This window comes from Trichosurus vulpecula, chromosome 5, assembly GCF_011100635.1.
Source record: "Trichosurus vulpecula isolate mTriVul1 chromosome 5, mTriVul1.pri, whole genome shotgun sequence".
NCBI lineage: Eukaryota > Metazoa > Chordata > Mammalia > Diprotodontia > Phalangeridae > Trichosurus > Trichosurus vulpecula.
In genome coordinates this window covers 155921159-155939633 of record NC_050577.1, presented here as the reverse complement: position 1 = coordinate 155939633, position 18475 = coordinate 155921159, and the positions used below count along the sequence as shown (strand labels likewise).

Sequence of the window (18475 nt, the reverse complement as noted above, 5' to 3'; positions counted from 1 at the left end):
TTGTGGCTTAAAGGGTGAACAGGGTGAGAGGGGCAGGAGAAGATAAAGAAATAGCTCAAATGAAAAAGCGTGATTCAGGAAGCACAAAATATTATTCAGTGAGTTCCTTTCATTTTGCTTTAATCCTAAAAGAGACATTAGGTAAGCAGACAACCATTCACCCAATAGTAACTAGTTATTTTCATAGAACATGGCAATCCAATTTTAAATGTGGAGACTTGCCTTCAAACAAATATTTTAATTACTGTTCTATACAACTTTTTATCATTTCATCCCATTCAATTTTGGAAATCTGAGATATTCTGGGAATAAGAAAGTAAATTCTAGATGAGTGGCACTATTGATTTATAACAGTAATATTTCACTCACTGGCTTTGCAGCTGCTAATGTCCAGAACACCAGCTGATGTGCAGTTCTTTGAGATAATTTTTTCGGTGCAAAAGCACTCATTATCTGGATTTACAACAGGAGATGCAAATGCCTTAGATGGAAGGACAAATCGGTAGACTGGGATCCCTTTCAAATTGACCTCATTTTCAAATTCAGCATAGATTGACCTAAAAGTAGAAAACATATTACTTTGTTCCAGACACACTTGAAATTCACTTTGCAGATGTTCTTACATTTCTTCACAACCTTGCCTTTGGTTAGGGTAATAAAATACTCTTGTGAAATTTTTAAACTTTGCCTTACCCAGTGATTATAAAATGTGGTTATGAAATGTTACAGCCTTACTAAGACCTAGAACCTAAAAGAAAACTATAAGTGCCTGTTTGAAACAAAGTCTGACCTATAATGTCACCAAACAGATTAGCATAGCTCCTCAGTATTTAAGAAAAACCCTCTGAACTTCCTTAAAAAGCATACTTATTGCTGGATAGTAGTGTTGGATTTAAAACAATAAGAATTATAAGAGGTTAAGGAAAGAGAAAGTCATTTTCTTTTAAACTGCCAGCAGATGACACTCTCCTACTTCTGGGATCAAAGTAATCTACCCTGAACTCCTTCAGCTCTCTTCCTCTATACTTCAGAATATTATTTTTTAAAAAAATACAATTTTTTATCCACAGGGAAGAATGTGTCTTTTCTTTGTAAATGTTAATACCTCACTCTTGATAACTGATCCCATCACCTTCCACAGGACTGGGTTCCAACACTCTTACTCTCTCCTCCTCCATAGTCTCTTTCCCCTCCATTGACAAATATGCTTATAGTTCCTTGATCCTAAAAGAACTTGCCTTTAATTTTCCCCTTTTGTAGCCAACATTTCTTGAAAAAATATTCCATGTTCAGTGCTTCTATATCCTCAACATTTACATAACCCACAATTCCTTAATATCTAGCATCTAGCCCTATCACTCCAGTGATATTGTGTTTCCAAAGGTCAATAACTTCATGTTAGCCTTTGACAGTGCCCATCCTCCTCTACTTCCCAGAGGTGTTTGAATCTGCTGATCCAGCTCTCCTTGTTGATAAGTTCCTATCTTGTTTCCATGGTGCTATATGATCCCAGCTTTCCATCTGCCTCACTACTTCATTGTTTCATCTGCTGGTATTGCTTATCTCTTCTTACTTACCAATGTATAGGCCTCTCCCAAGGCATTTTGCTCATTTCTTTCTCTCTACTCCCACTTCTTTATATCACCCTACTTTGGGGATCTCATCTGCTCTCATTTACTCCAAATATAACTTTTATTCAGGTGATTTCCAAATCATCATCTTTCTCTACAGAATGATTTCTAACTACCCACTGGCCACATCAGCTTGGATCTACACCTAGAAAACCAATTCAACATGACCCTAGGAAAAAGTCTTTGCCTTTCCCCCAGATCCTGTACCTCTTCCTGACTCTCCCATCTTTGTTAATGGAAGCACATGTTCCTAGTCACACAGGCTTGGAACCCTGTATTGCCTTTATCTCCTCCCTGTCATTGCCCATGTTCAATCAGATGTCAAGGAATGTTAATTTTCCCTATGACATCTCTTGTAAATTTGTCTTCTTCCTATTTTAATTACTATTACATTGGCAGAGATACTTCTTACCACAAACCTGGGCTAGATTTCTAATACATCTCTCCAATCTCATCCACTTCCTATATATTTTTTACACTATTTCCAGACTGATCTTCTGATTCAAACATCACTGTACAAAAAGGTTTAATGGTGTACTGCTGACCAACAATTTTGATTAATCTTCTTAGTTTAACATTCAAAACCTTCCACGGTTTGGCTCCAGATTCCTTTCCAGCCTTATCCTACAAAACATCATTTAATGCATTAACAAGCTGTTATGACACTAGTCAAGTTATGTTTGGCTCCTCTTTAATCATCCCGAGCCTTCCTGCTTTGCCATATTTTCTCAAGACTTACAATGTTGTCCTACTCCCCACCCCTAAAATAGCTACCCAGTGAAATCATACGTATGTTATACTCTTGGTTGGTAGCAGTTCCTCATGCCTAGCATTAACTTCCTTATCACCTCCCTTCACCTCTTATAATCCCTAGTTTCTTCAGGGGTAAGCTCTTATGTCTCCCTCTATATGAAGTCTTTCCAAATCTCTTTCAAATTATCTTGTATCCATTTTGTATATAATTTGAATATACAAATACATATATGTATCATCTTTCATTGGCTAAAATTTAAACTGCTCAAAGACAAGGATCATCTTTTTGTCTTTTTTATCCCCTGTACCTAGCACTTAACATGTATCTAATAAATGAATTGATACAATTGCTTCCTTGATCTTTTTATTTTTAAGAAATGGATTGCTGGGTACCTGATATAAAAACAGAAGTTAACAATGAATGGTTAAAAAACAGATATAAATGCACTACGTCCTTCAAGATCTAACTCCCATATTCCCTCTTCCATGAAGGTTTTCCTAATTTTCTAAGGCATTTCATCTCAAATGTCTAATAACTCTTTCTATCTCTCTTTGTTCTAATTTATACAAATTAGTCATATAGGTATGGGTCTTACTTCCCCTACTGCATTGTAAGATATTTGAGGGCATAGATATCTTATCTTTGCATCTTTTTCAGTGCCTTCCACAGTGATTTCTACATGATAGATGCTTCATAAAGGCTGGCCATATCTTAACAGAAGACACAAACACGACGAAGGCACAAACATGACAAAGGCCCTCTGAGTTTCAGAAACTTGAAAATGCATTGATCAGAGGGAAGAACAGAAAAACTACAGTGACCTTGTTTCAAATAATCCAACAATTAGTCTTTCTGATCCTTAGAAAGTAGATACACAGTACTGAGTCTCTTTTCCTGTCCTTTCTTTCAAAAAGTCAAGCAAAATCTCTCAAAATGTGTGTGATTCAAATAATATTTATTGATTTATTAGGTACTAGGCAGTGTAGAAAATACAGAAAAAAGACAAAGTCCCTGACATCAAGCTACTTACAGCAATCTGCTCAAAATATAATTATGTTTCTTTAAATATGACCCATTAACATGGTGTCTTTAACCTCATACCAATCACTTTGGGGAAAATTGAATGTAATTCTGAAATGAAATTCAAAGGAATACTCTCAATCTTACCTGCAAATATCAGAGGAAAAGAACCTCAATATCCTGGACTTCTCCACAAAAGGAGGAAATGAGGCTGCATCTGTTTTTAAAACAATAGAAAATAAAGTGGGAAACTAATCAGATTTTTCTGGGTGGACTATTATGTGCTTGCTAGAAGAAAAATCCTTTCACAGACAAAACCTAAATTCATGTGTTTTTCATGCGTGAATCAATTTTTTTCTCCAACTAAAAATTAAATAAAGAATTTTTAAAACACATGCAAAAAATCATAAGTTTTTCTTATAAGAAGTAGAAAATGGCTAGTTGGATGCTATTCGGGGGGCGGAGCCAAGATGGCAGCTTGAAAGCAGGGACTAGCGTGAGCTCCCCACCGAGTCCCTCCAAAAACCTATAAAAAATGGCTCTGCACCAATTCTAGAACTGCAGAACCCACAAAACAGCAGAGGGAAGCAGGGCTCCAGCCCAGGACAGCCTGGATGGTCTCTGGGTGAGGTCTATCCCACACTGAGCTGGGAGCTGGGAGCAGAGCGAAGCAGAACCCAGCCTGAGCGGACCCAGACCAACCAGACCAGGAGCCGGGTGAAGCGGGCCCTAGCACCCTGAATCAGTGAGCTGCAGCAGTTACCAGACTTCTCAACCCACAAACACCAAAGACAGCAGAGAAGGTTAGTGGGAAAAGCTGCAGGAGTGGAAGTAGTTCTCGGTTCAGCCACCGCTCCCTGGGGGCAGTGGAGGTGGGGCAGCTACAGCTGCAGTTGCTTCTGGCCCCAGGCCCACCTGGTTGGAGGAATTAAGTGGTGCATCAGAGCAGGAGTGCAACAGCCTGCTGAAGATCTAGGCCCAGTCTGGGTTGGGGGTTCTTGGGGAAGGAGGAGTGCTGGTGTGGCAGAGCTGGCGCATGCCCCCAAACATGGCACATAGAACTCTTTAGTCTACAAGCAGTCATACCTTGCTGAAAAACTCAAGGGTCAAGTTAGTTGGTTGGGAGTATGGCCAGGCAGCAAAAACACACCCAGATTCAGTCTCAGACTTTGGATTCTTTCTTTGGTGACAAAGAAGACCAAAACATACAGCCTAAAGAAGTCAACAAAGTGCAAGAGCCTACACCAAAATCCTCCAAGAAAAACATGAACTGGTCCCAGGCCATGGAAGAGCTCAAAAAGGATTTGGAAAAGCAAGTTAGAGAAATAGAGGAAAAATTGGGAGGAGAAATTAGAAGGATGTGAGGAAACCATGAAAAACAAGTCAATGACTTGCTAAAGGAGACCCAAAAAAATACTTAAAAATACACTGAAGAAAACAACACCTCAAAAAATAGACTAATTCAAATGGCAAAAGAGCTCCAAAAAACCAATGAGGAGAAGAATGCCTTGAAAGGCAGAATTAGTCAAATGGAAAAGGAGGTCCAATGGACCACTGAAGAAAATACTACCTTAAAAATTATATTGGAGCAAGTGGAAGCTAGTGACTTGATGAGAAATCAAGATATTATAAAACAGAACCAAAGGAATGAAAAAATGGAAGACAATGTGAAATATCTCATTGGAAAAACCACTGACCTGGAAAATAGATCCAGGAGAGATCATTTAAAAATTATTGGACTACCTGAAAGCCATGATCAAAAAAAAAAGCCTAGATGCCATCTTTCAAGAAATTATCAAGGAGAACTGCCCTGATATTCTTGAGCCACAGGGCAAAATAGAAATTGAAAGAATCCATCGATCACCTCCTCAAATAGATCCCAAAAAGAAATCTCCTAGGAATATTGTTGCCAAAATCCAGAGCTCCCAGATCAAGGAGAAAATACTGCAAGCAGCCAGAAAGAAACAATTTGAGTATTGTGGAAACACAATCAGAATAACCCATGATCTGACAGCTTCTACATTAAGAGATCGAAGGGCTTGGAATATGATATTCTGGAGGTCAATGGAGCTAGGTTTAAAACCTAGAATCATCTTCTCAGCAAAACTGAGTATAATGCTTCAAGGCAAAATATGGACTTTCAATAAAATAGAGGACTTTCAAGCTTTCTCAGTGAAAAGACCAGAGCTGAATAGAAAAATTGACTTTCAAACACAAGAATCAAGAGAAGCATGAAAAGGTAATCAAGAAAAAGAACAAGAAAAAGAAATTGCAAAGGACTTACTAAAGTTGAACCGTTTTGTTTACATTCCTACATGGAAAGATGATATGTATGATTCATGAGACCTCAGTATTAGGGTAGCTGAAGGGAATATGCCTATGTATATATATGTTTGTGTATATATATATGTATATATATATATGCATATATATGGGAATGTGTATGTATGTATATATGAATGTGTATATATATATACATACATACATATATATATATATATATATATATATATATATATATATATATAGAAAGAGAGAGAGAGAGAGAGAGAGAGAGAGAGAGAGAGAGAGAGAGAGTGGGTACAGGGTGAGTTGAAGATGAAGGTAAGATATCTCAAAGAAATAAAATCAAATTAAGGGATGAGAGAGGAATATGTTGAGAGAGGGAGATAGGGAGAGATAGAATGGGGTGGATTATCTTGCATAAAGGTGGCAAGAGGAAGCAGTTCTGGGGGAGGAGGGGAGAAGGCAGGTGAGGGGGGAATGAGTGAATCTTACTCTCATCAAATTTGGCCTGAGGAGGGAATACCATATATACTCAATTGGGTATCTTACCCCACAGGAAAGAAGAGGGAAGAATATAAAAAAGGGGGGGATGATGGAGGGCAGGGCATATGGTGGTGGAGGTAATCAAAAACAAACACTTTGGAAAGGGGACAGGGTCAAGGGAGAAAATTCAATAAAGGGGGACGGGTTGGGAAGGAGCAAAATATAGTTAGTCTTTCACAACATGAGTATTGTGGAAGGGTTATAAATAATGATACACATGTGGCCTATGTTGAATTGCTTGACTTCTTAGGGAGGGTGGGTGGGAAGGGAAGAGGGGAGAGAATTTGGAACTCAAAGTTTTAAAAACAGATGTTCAAAAACAAAACAAAAAAGTTTTTGCATGCAACTAGAAAACAAGATACACAGGCGATGGGTAGTAGAAATTTATCTTGCCCTACAAGAAAGGAAGGGAAAAGGGGATGGGAGGGGAGTGGGGTGACAGAAGGGAGGGCTGACTGGGGAACAGGACAACCAGAATATATGTCATCTTGGAGTGGGGGGGAGAGTAGAAATGGGGAGAAAATTTGTAATTCAAACTCTTGTGAAAATCAATGCTGAAAACTAAATATGTTAAATAAATAAATTTAAAAAAAAAGAAAAGAAAATGGCTAGTTGTGGTTGTTAAAAAAGAAAAAAAAGTGAGAATTTGGTTGACAGTTATTGACTCATTGAATAAGCATTTTGGTTGCCTCAGATTTTCCTGTAGAAGCTCCTACATTTTTTTGTTAATATTTTGTTTGCCCTAGAAGCTGTTATATAATTGTCAAAAATAGGTATAAAAGTCTCACTAGATGCATCTCCTGTTGAAAAATTGGGAAATTTAACTAGTTAAAAAAACAAAACAATACAGTAGAGTCTGTATATTCATTCTCCCAGAAGTAATTTAGATAGTTATTGACTACCTACCATATCCAAGCCACTGCTGTTAAAATGCTTACATATACATACATACGCATGAACTCATACAAATTATAAAAAACAAAGGAGAAATGATTCATTATTTTTGACCCAAGAAATCAATCTTCCATTTAATAAATGCTATCACCCAATACTAGCTACCATGATTAAAGAAATACACCACCATTGATCATTAGTCCTGACCTTTCCTCTCTCTCCCTCCTCCCTATCTTCATTCCAGTGTCTAGGTTTGGAAAATGTTAAAGGAAATAAATGATTCTTTGGCACATTAGGGAGCAATTAGAAATGCTTTGTGATTTGTACTTAATCTGGACACTTCAGGGAATAGAGGTACACAATGGGCTTCTCAACAACTATGCCTAATTAGTAAAGACAAATTTTACAGTTGTGATGCTGAAAGAATTGCAAAGTAAGGAAATAGCATTAATGAATATTTCCACTACTTGCTACAAAGATTCTTATCACATCTGACAATTTGACTTTAGCATTAGTTTATTTTAAACTCATTAAAGAGGGCAAGGGAAAGAGTCTCCAGTGCCAGAACAGCTTTTGAAAACTTGTTTTCCTAGGTTTGGGTCCCAGAAGGGCTGTTACTAAGAAAATATCCTCCAGGGACTTAGTCTTGATCCTCTGTTCTGACCCCATTTATTTCTGCATCTTTATCATATTATCCTTAGATTTTCTCTTAAATATCTTTTTCTAGGAGTGACAGTGGTGGATCATTCCCCTTGCCTTTCCTAGAGCCTCTGTCAGCCTACATTTAATAAAATTCATCTCAGAGTTCCTCTCAACATAGAACAAAAATTGTCTTGTTTTATTTTGTTTGTTATTAATGGAAGTTTTCTCCTTTAGGAAAAAGAAGACCTGCTATTTAAGAATAATGCAAGATACTTTCTCGTTCTATATTTGCAGAAATATAATTTTGAAGAAATGCTTCTGGTCAAACATACTGGGCCACTTCAAATTTCATTTACCATAACAACTTCAATGAAAACTCAGAATATTTATTGGTATTTATTGCAATAGCATGCCTACAGATTTGCTATAAAGGCTAGAGCACTAGACCGATATATTCATTCATTAGGAGACTGGGAGTAATTGAGACAAGGAAACCTAGCAAAAGAAACCAGGATCATTAATCAGAAAGTTAAAAAAAAAACTACTGAAAGTCAGGAATCGATACTACTACTTCACATAAAGCAGAGAAAACCCAATGCTTTGAGGAAATAATATCATAAAGAGCTCAACCATTCCTTATTCTTATATTTTCCAATTGAGGGGAAGAGATAGGGACTGTGCCTGTGATGGCATTGTTGCAGGTTGGCACCATCTCTGCAGCTTTTTAGTCAGAAAGTTGCCTAGAGCACCAAGAGATGATATGCTCTCGCACTTGAACTTGGATCTTTCTGACTCTAAGGTCACCTCTTTATCATGATGCCTCTATGTTACCTCTGTTTAAAATTTGTCATCTGTATTCTCTTTCCCTTACTCTCCTGACTTGTGCTTTACACTGACCACAAGATTGTTGGGTGAGATCTAAAACAGGAAGAAAGTTCAAAGACCCATCAAGTACAAGCCTCTCATCTGAAAGAAGTAAACACTGAAGCCCAGGGTAGGGAAGTTAATTGACTTTCTCAATCCCGCAGGAACTAAACATCAGAAGCGAAATCTGAAGCCAGGATTGCTGACTCCAGAGTTAATATCCTTCAAACTGAACCCTGATAACTCCCTGATAATGGATAACTCTTTGATGTTAATTTCCTTAGCAAAAATGCCCACTAACTTCCCTAGAACCAAAAGCTCAGCTCTACTTCCTATTGCCTTACACAATTATGCTACCTACTGTTATCAACTCAAACCTTTTATTACTAGTTTTCTGTGTCCCTTGTTGACAATTTTAATGTATTTCATACGATCAGATAATTACAATATGGAATAGATACATTTCTCCACAATTTATTTATCCGCCCCGCCCTTATTTCTGGACATTTAAAATAGACATGCCCTATTTTGCCATTTCATTCATTCTTCCTTGGTTTCAAAACTCAGGTGTTTGCCTTTAAGTAATTATCCTGATTTTCCATTCTTTCAAGTCCATATTATTATCTCTATAAGTTTTTCAAGAGATATGAACAGAAGTCAGCCATTTACTTTAACACTTCTACATTCTATATTGCTGTTACTAGGAAGAGGATTCTTTTAAGTAAAATTTTTTTAAAGGATTCAGGTAAATCTGTGTAAATACAGGTTTGAGCCTTTGTATGCCATCATTAGATGGCCAAAATATTGACACATTTATTAAAATTCTGTCCATGAATATCCATCCTTACCTGTGCCATTGATCATGTCACAGTAACCCGGCCAATATGAGAGATTCCTAGAACAAAAGATATTCCAATGAGCTGATATAGTTACCTTGTGTGTACCTCTTTTGCAAATGTATGTATATATATATATATATATACATATTATGCACACATACATATATATGCATGTATGTATGTATTTCAGGCTTAGTAGGGAGAGATGTGAATGGCAAACTACAGAATTCTAACTGGTTAGAGCATCAAATACGCAGAATAGGTGGGAAGAGTTATGAAACGATTATTACTTGTATTTTCAATTATACTTGGAAAATATGAGTAAAGGATATGAAAGTAAACTGGAACTGCTATAGGTCAGAGAAAAATCATTAGAGAAGTTAAGCTTTTCACAGTGAAGCTGCAAACCACACAATTTCTACTGTTTCTTTTTTTTTAAACCTCCAGTCTAACTGAGATGTTTTGTAGGTAATACAGAGAATTAATTTGTGCCTAGATAAAACAAAAGAACATGCATAATACAGATACTTTATTTGAACATACATGTGATGCCTTATGTGTTACATATCTATTTTCTTTCGTTTTCGGTCAGATTTGCTATTTCCACTGGTAGAATGCCTGCCTAGTGAGGAAATTCCCTCTACCAATGAAGATGACACCACTTTTGAACTTTAAGTCTTAGATAACTGTCTAAGATACTAAAAGGTTAAGTGAGTCAGGACTTGAAGTCATGCCAACTTTCTACAACACCATATTGCCTTTATTTCTAAATTTTATGGTTCTGTTTTCTTCCCTATCTTCCTTGAATCTTCCTGACATTGCATATAAGGACATAAGATCAAAGATCTAGAGATGGAAGAAACCTCAGAGGCTATCTAATGTAACCCTTCCATTTGGTATAATGGAGAAACTGAGGCCCAGAGAAGTCAAGGGACTTGCCTAGGGCTGGCAGAGCTTCCATAAAATGAGCTGGAGAAGGAAATGGCAAAGCATTCCAGTATCTTTGCCAAGAAAACACCAAATGGGGTCATGAAGGGTCAAAAATCACTGAAACTACTGAACAACCATCACAAATTGGTAAGAAACTTTTCATCTCGCTGGATCTAATCTTATATCTCTGTATCTTCTCGTTGCTCCTAGTTCCTCCCTCTTTAAATATAAGTCTAATTTCTCTTCCATATCAAGATCCTTCTAATAATTGAATCTTACACTCCCTGCTTTCCCTAAATTATCTCTTTTCTAGTCTTTTACAAATTATTACAATTTACAAGAAATTTTGGGAGTCTTCGTATGGATTCTTCCTTGTTGATCAGTATCCTTCCTAATGGAACTCATGTTTCCAGTGAAATCAGGAGCATTTTGCCTAAGACTCTGCTAATTGGTAGGAAAAATTCTGATGTGTACCTTCCTGTGTATGTGAAGTACTGGTGGAGTTAGTTGGCAGGAGAGCTATGAGGAGGAGAGATATTCTTCATTCATTCCTTTTGTGATATACTTTTTTAAAAAAAGGACAACTGACTAATGGGAGGAGAAAGAAAAAGGCTCTTGTGGCCATACAGAAGAGGCCAGCTCCTTATCACCATCTTAATTTCTACCTTGGCTCCATAGAGACTATGGGGAACTTCCACTGGGTTGAAATTAGGCCCTCCTTTGAATGAGTGTGATTTTGCTTCCATTTGAAGAGCTCATTCACAATTGTGTATATTATTATCTGTGGAACTATTTTTTTTGTTTTCAGTCTTCTTAAATAAATCTATTTACTCTCCATTCACTATTTGTGAAGTCTTCGGGGTGACTCTCATATAGTAGAAATGGATCAGACTGGTAGGTAAAAGATTTGGGTGTCTTTCTCCTTAAGAGATAGTGACCAGGAAAGTGCCCCTAGACCAGAAACATTTAGGTGGGCAGATGTATTACATAACTCTATTCTGGTACTTTCTCCCTCAGAGGAGAACAAAGAAGTCATCTGTGTGCCTCCTTCTTATGTTCCCTTCAAAAAAATAATTAAAGTATCCCTTCCAGAGGTATAGGCAAGATTCCAGACATATCTAACATTGCCTCCCCTGAAGTATCCCTATATACTTACTTACACAACTTAATCCCATGCCTGCTCTAAAATGTCGTGTTTAGAGCTGAACATATTCCACCTGTGGTCTGACCAAGTCCAAGTATAGCAAGACAATAATCTTCTCCACACTGAGTACTATATTCCTCTTAATTTGGACTAAACTCACATTAGATTTTTTTTTGGTTATCATGATACGTTTACGATGCACATCATCTTTCAGTACACCAAATGCCTCCCTCTCCCAGGTTTTTCTCATACGAACTTTAAAAAAAACAGCATCCTTAAATATGTAGCAAGGAAATCATATAGTCAAGGAATTAAAACATTTGCCTAGTAGAGTGGAAAATATGGAACAAATGACCAATTTCCTTCTTAAAGTTATATTTCCTAGCTCACTACGAGATAAGAAAAGAGAGCTATGTTTTCTACCTCCAAAGTTAAATTAAAATTATACAGATAGATTACAAATGCACTTACAAATTATAAGTTCTAAACCTTCATTCATACTAATTCTATTTTTTTACTATCAGAAGAAGATATTGCTTTATCAATATAGAAATACTAGGTCACTTTCTCATAATTGAGTTTTATAAGCTTTCTATATCCTTTTTGGTCACATGTGGCAATAGGAAAAAGCCCAGAGAATAGCATTTCATACTTTTAATTCTAAGTGCAGAGAAGAGGACTATTTGATAGGCAAATCTAACCTGTCAATCACCTTTGGAGGCACAAATCCTGAAAGGAAGAATAACCTTACAAGGATTCTTGGTAGCAGTACTCCATATAAGAAAAGATGATAATTCGCTCAATCACGTTAAGACACATTTAAGTTGACTCTAATGTCAATGGATATATCTCAATTTTTGTGGTACCCTCAACAAAACTCAAACCAATTCATTAGCTTTTTGTACGTAAAATAAAATTAGCTATTCAATTCAACTGGTCATTTTTCAGCTGGTTTTCGTGATTAAAAAAAATTTAAAAAAAAGTTCAGCCCAAGAATTAAGGTTATACTTAGAAAAAAGTTATCTTTAAAACTTCCCAGTTTAAACCGCCCCTCAAAAGATTTTAGATACACACAAGTAAAAATAACATGGTCTCAATAAAGGGTCACATACTTTTTATCTTTATAAGTATCAATTATTGCAACTTTGCTTATGTCATCTTTTCCATTGAAAACTTTGTAAACTCCGTCTGCTGTGTTGTTGTACTGCAAAAAAGACAAAAGAGAGAAATCTGTTTCTGCAACAAGTCACTTTTTAAACCTGTATAATGGTAAGGAATCATCTTAATGAAAATGGTGACTTTTTATTTAATATACAAATTAAGACACAATTGAAAATCTTCAAGATTCAAGGTCCATGGGCTACTAAATTTAAACATAACACTCTAAGCAGCTTGAAAAATCCAAGATCTGAAAATTAAATAGGGTTGTTTAGTTTAGAAAGCAAACTAATTGTTTACTAGTATAACAAAAAAAGGAGAAAATAGAGAACTATGAAGGAGGCAGGAAACTACAAATTGAGAGGAAACAGATTAGAATTAACAATTGAAATGAAATAATATAGAAAAAAGATGAAATTATAATCAAGACAGTTTCTAATACATGATAATGACTATATTGGGTACTAAAACAAAAGGGTCAATTGTATTCTCTGTTCACCTGGAATCACTAGCATAACTCTGATGATTTCCTTGTGTTTGTGGCTGTTTCCATTATTTCAACAATACATTTCCTAGGAGGTCTTAAAATATCTATGGCATTATTTCTTTTTATAATATAACATTAAAAGCCACAATGATTCAATTGAATGTCAATCAGTTTTCTTTATACATCCACAAGGTATAATGAACTATGAATATTTGTTACTTACGGGGTAGAATACACCAACTGTGGTATCAATGGGGTAGGGAACCAAACTTAGGAACGGATCTGTATAGCCCCACAACAGTTCTTTCAAGGTTCTGACTTGGAACATAGAAGATTGTGACTTCTTGATAAATGTGTTTAATACCATCTGGACAAAGGAGTTTGGATACAAAATGGGTGCAGCCTGTAAAAAAAATTAAGTTAAAATTTGACAAAGAGCCTGTTACCATAAATGGAAACGGCAGCATTTGCTTAAGACTGCTGCCAAATCTTGCCAAGACCAAAAGATTTAGGTCACCAAATCCACTGAAACCATTCCAGCTCAATCAACATATCTAACAAGAAACCAGACTATTTTAGCTGCAGGGATTATTGCTGCTTGCTGCAGTTAATACTATTCATGCTTTTGTAATCCAGCTGGTGAACATATGACTGGTCTGGTGATATGTATACCCCCAAAAGATCATAAATAGACTAACCAGTATTGATTTGGGGGTAAGAAGAGGGAAGTTGGAATTAATTTTCTGCCACTTGCTACCTATTTGGCCTTATGTAAGTTATTATCCTCTTGGGGCTTCAGTTTCTTTATTTGTAAAATGAGGTTGTTCATCACCTATGATTTTGTGCATTGATATTTACAATAAAACTGAATCAAACAACCAAGTCAAGATAATTTTTTTTTATTTTTTAAATTTAATTTATTTATTTAACATATTTAGTTTTCAGCATTGGTTTTCACAAGAGTTTGAATTACAAATTTTCTCCCCATTTCTACCCTCCCCCCCCACTCCAAGATGGCATATATTCTGGTTGCCCCGTTCTCCAGTCAGCCCTCTCTTCTGTCAACCCATTCCCCTCCAATCCCCTTTTCCCTTCCTTTCTTGTAGGGCAAGATAAATTTCTACGCCCCATTGCCTGTGTATCTTATTTTCTAGTTGCATGCAAAAACTTTTTTTTTGAACGTCTGTTTTTAAAACTTTGAGTTCCAAATTCTCCCCCCTCCTCCCTTCCCACCCACCCTCCCTAAGAAGTCAAGCAATTCAACACAGGCCACATGTGTATCATTGTGTATAACCCTTCCACAATACTCATGTCGTGAAAGACTCACCGTATTTTGCTCCTTCCCAACCCATCCCCCTTTATTGAATTTTCTCCCTTGACCCTGCCCCCTTTCCAAAGTGTTTGTTTTTGATTACCTCCACCCCCATATGCCCTCCCCTCCATCATCCCCCCCTTTTTCATCTTCTTCCCTCTTCTTTCCGGTGTGGTAAGATACCAAATTGAGTATGTATGGTATTCCCTCCTCAGGCCAAATCTGATGAGAGCAAGATTTACTCATTCCCCCCTCATCTGCCCACTCCCCTCCTCCCCCAGAACTGCTTCCTCTTGCCACCTTTATGCGAAATAATCTACCGCATTCTATCTCTCCCTATCTCCCTCTCTCAATATATTCCTCTTTCATTCCTTAATTTGATTTTATTTCTTTTAGGTATCTTCCCTTCATCTTCAACTCACCCTGTATCTTCTCTCTCTCTCTCTCTCTCTCTCTCTCTCTCTCTCTCTTTTTATATATATATATGTATATATATATATATACACACATACACAGTTCAATATAAATATATATATACACATAAACATATATATACATATATACACACACACATATATACATATATACATATACATATATATGTATACACACACACACACACATATGCATATTGCCTTCGGCTACCCTAATACTGAGGTCTCATGAATCATACATATCATCTTTCCATGTAGGAATGTAAACAAAACAGTTCAACTTTAGTAAGTCCCTTGCAATTTCTTTTTCTTGTTCTTTTTCTTGATTACCTTTTCATGCTTCTCTTGATTCTTGTGTTTGAAAGTCAATTTTTCTATTCAGCTCTGGTCTTTTCACTGAGAAAGCTTGAATGTCCTCTATTTTATTGAAAATCCATATTTTGCCTTGGAACATGATACTCAGTTTTGCTGGGTAGGTGATTCTAGGTTTTAATCCTAGCTCCATCGACCTCCGGAATATTGTATTTCAAGCCCTTCGATCTCTTAATGTAGAAGCTGCCAGATCTGGGGTTATTCTGATTATGTTTCCACAACACTCAAACTGTTCCCCACTTGCAGTATTTTCTTCTTGATCTGGGAGCTCTGGAATTTGGCGACAATATTCCTAGGAGATTTCTTTTTGGGATCTATTTGAGGAGGTGATCGATGGATTCTTTCAATTTCTATTTTGCCCTGTGGCTCTAGAATATCAGGGAAGTTCTCCTTGATTATTTCTTGAAAGATGATATCTAGGTTCTTTTTTGATCATGGCTTTCAGGTAGTCCAATAATTTTTAAATTGTCTCTCCTGGATCTATTTTCCAGGTCAGTGGTTTTTCCAATGAGATATTTCACTTTGTCTTCCATTTTTTCATTCCTTTGGTTCTGTTTTATAATATCTTGATTTCTCATCAAGTCACTAGCTTCCACTTGTTCCAATCTAATTTTTAAGGTAGTATTTTCTTCAGTGGTCCGTTGGACCTCCTTTTCCATTTGGCTAATTCTGCCTTTCTAGGCATTCTTCTCCTAATTGGTTTTCTGGAGCTCTTTTGCCATTTGAGTTAGTCTATTTTTTGAGGTGTTGTTTTCTTCAGTGTATTTTTCAGTATTTTTTTGAGTCTCCTTTAGCAAGTCATTGACTTGTTTTTCATAGTTTTCTCGCATCCTTCTCATTTCTCTTCCCAATTTTTCTTCTATTTCTCTAACTTGCTTTTCCAAATCCTTTTTGAGCTCTTCCATGGCCTGGGACCAGTTCATGTTTTTCTTGGAGGCTTCTCTTGTAGGCTCTTTGACTTTGTTAACTTCTTCTGTCTGTATGTTTTGGTCTTCTTTGTCACCAAAGAAAGAATCCAAAGTCTGAGACTGAATCTGGGCGCGTTTTCGCTGCCTGGCCATATTCCCAACCAACTAACTTGACTCTTAAGTTTTTCAGCGGGGTACGACTGCTTGTAGACTGGAGAGTTCTACATGCCACATTGGCGGGGGGAGGTGCTAGCTCTGCCACACCAGCACTCCTCCTTCCCCAAGAACCCCCAACCCGGACTGGGCTTAGATCTTCAGCGGGCTGTTGCACTCCTGCTCTGATCCGCCACTTAATTCCTCCAACCAGGTGGGCCTGGGGCCGGAAGCAACTGCAGCTGTAGCTATCCCACCTCTGCTGCCCCCAGGGCTGGTAGCCGAACCACGAACTCCTTCCACTCCCACAGTTTTTCCCACTAACCTTCTCTGCTGTCTTTAGTGTTTTTGGGTTGAGAGGTCTGGTAACTGCCGCAGCTCACTGATTCAGGTGGCTAAGGTATGCTCTGCCCGGCTCCTGGTCTGGTTGGTCCGCACTGCTCACGCTGGGCTCTGCTCCACTCCCACCTCCCAGCTGCCAGCTGAGTGTGGGATAGACCTCACCCAGAGACCATCCAGGCTGTCCTGGGCTGGAGCCCTGCTTCCCTCTGCTGTTTTGTGGGTTCTGCAGTTCTAGAATTGGTTCAGAGCCATTTTTTATGGGTTTTTGGAGGGACTCGGCAGGGAGCTCATGCTAGTCTCTGGTTTCCTGCTGCTATCTTCAAGTCAAGATCATTTTGATAGTATAGACATGCATTATGCCTATACTTTTTTTCTTCCAAAGAGTTCCAGCACATTATCATATCAAAAATTAGATAATATTTTATAACTCACAGAAACATTAACATAACTCATGCAGAATTAGACATCTGGGAAAAAGTATGTCCCTATGTACAAACAACCTTCAAATTGAAAGAAATAATATGAGCAGATAACACCTATCTTATCAAAAACTTGGTGAGAGAACACGAATTACATTTTTTTTTTAAATGGAAAGAGAAAACTAAAACTAATGGGCAGAAATTATAAGACAGTAGATTTGAAAATAGAGGAAAGAGTTTTTTTAAACAAATTAAAATGATACCCAAAGGAATGTCCCCCTTCTTGAGTACTGAATTCACCCATCATTGTAATTCCCCAAACTAAAGCAAGATGGTTACTTGTCAGGCATGTGATAGAGATGATTCATGTTTTGGGTAGGTGAGGGATAGGGGTGGTCCAGAAATATAAGATTCCTTCTAATTTTAAGATCGAATGACTCAGATAGATGCTGAGATAAATCATGATTTCCCCAAGGTTCCAAATTACAGAACTCTAGATACAGACCCAGTATTCTAACTGTTAGAATACTATACAGGTTAATGTACTGGGACCAAGTAGAAAGCAAAAAAAAAAAAAGACAAGGGAAATAAGTTCTCTGTTCTGGGAGAGGGTAGAAAGAAGCTGTAGACAATTTTATCCTTACATTGACTATTATCTCCTTCTATAATTCTTTCATTAACCTTGTAATTGGCATCTATTTTCTTCCTCTTCTGATCTATTCTGCATACTAGCTCCAAAAGGATAATTAATAAACCTGTCATTCCTCTTTCTACTTTCATAATTTTACCTCCATTTATTAGTTCTCCCTGAGTATAGAATTAAGTCAAAATTCCTTATCCTGGCATTTAATATTCTCCAAAACTATACATGTTGTATTTCATACAATCTCTTCCTCCACTTCTTTCTTATTTGAGCCTTTAAATCTAGCCAGAACCTGAACATACCATGCTCATGTTCTTAAGTGTTTTTTTAAGCATATTTCTCCCATCCTTTAAGATCTATTTCCAAATCCAATGAGATTTCACTGACAAAATTCCAATATTACACACTGGCTGAACAAAAATCTTGGTGTCACAAATTAAGAATTGCAAAGGCCTTGAGCAGCCATCTTGTCCAACCACCTCATTTTATATACTAGGAAACTGAGGCCCAAGGAAGTTCAATGGTGTATCCAAAGTCATCATAGTATAAATGGAAGACCTAGATACTTAAATATTTGCAAAATTAGAAAGGAAATAAATCAAAGTTGAGAAAGGAGGCAAGAACAGCCCCAAACAAATCATTATCCCATTTTGAGGCTTGAATTTATTTTTAACAATCACTTGTTTTGTTTTTTAAACTT

General features: G+C 37.0%; 1 protein-coding gene across 3 annotated transcripts in view; it reads right to left on the bottom strand.

Moving 5' to 3' along the window:
- The window catches only part of CD36 (CD36 molecule), a 90495-nt gene that overhangs the window by 14046 nt on the left and 57974 nt on the right, over window positions 1–18475 (bottom strand). For all 3 annotated transcript variants that reach the window (XM_036761560.1, XM_036761558.1, XM_036761559.1), the window contains 5 exons: window positions 13416–13595; window positions 12660–12751; window positions 9483–9529; window positions 3553–3622; window positions 370–557 (listed from right to left, as the gene is read on the bottom strand). In XM_036761560.1, coding sequence (XP_036617455.1) covers window positions 370–557; window positions 3553–3622; window positions 9483–9529; window positions 12660–12751; window positions 13416–13595 — 577 coding nt within the window. The remainder of the gene's footprint in view (window positions 1–369; window positions 558–3552; window positions 3623–9482; window positions 9530–12659; window positions 12752–13415; window positions 13596–18475) is intronic.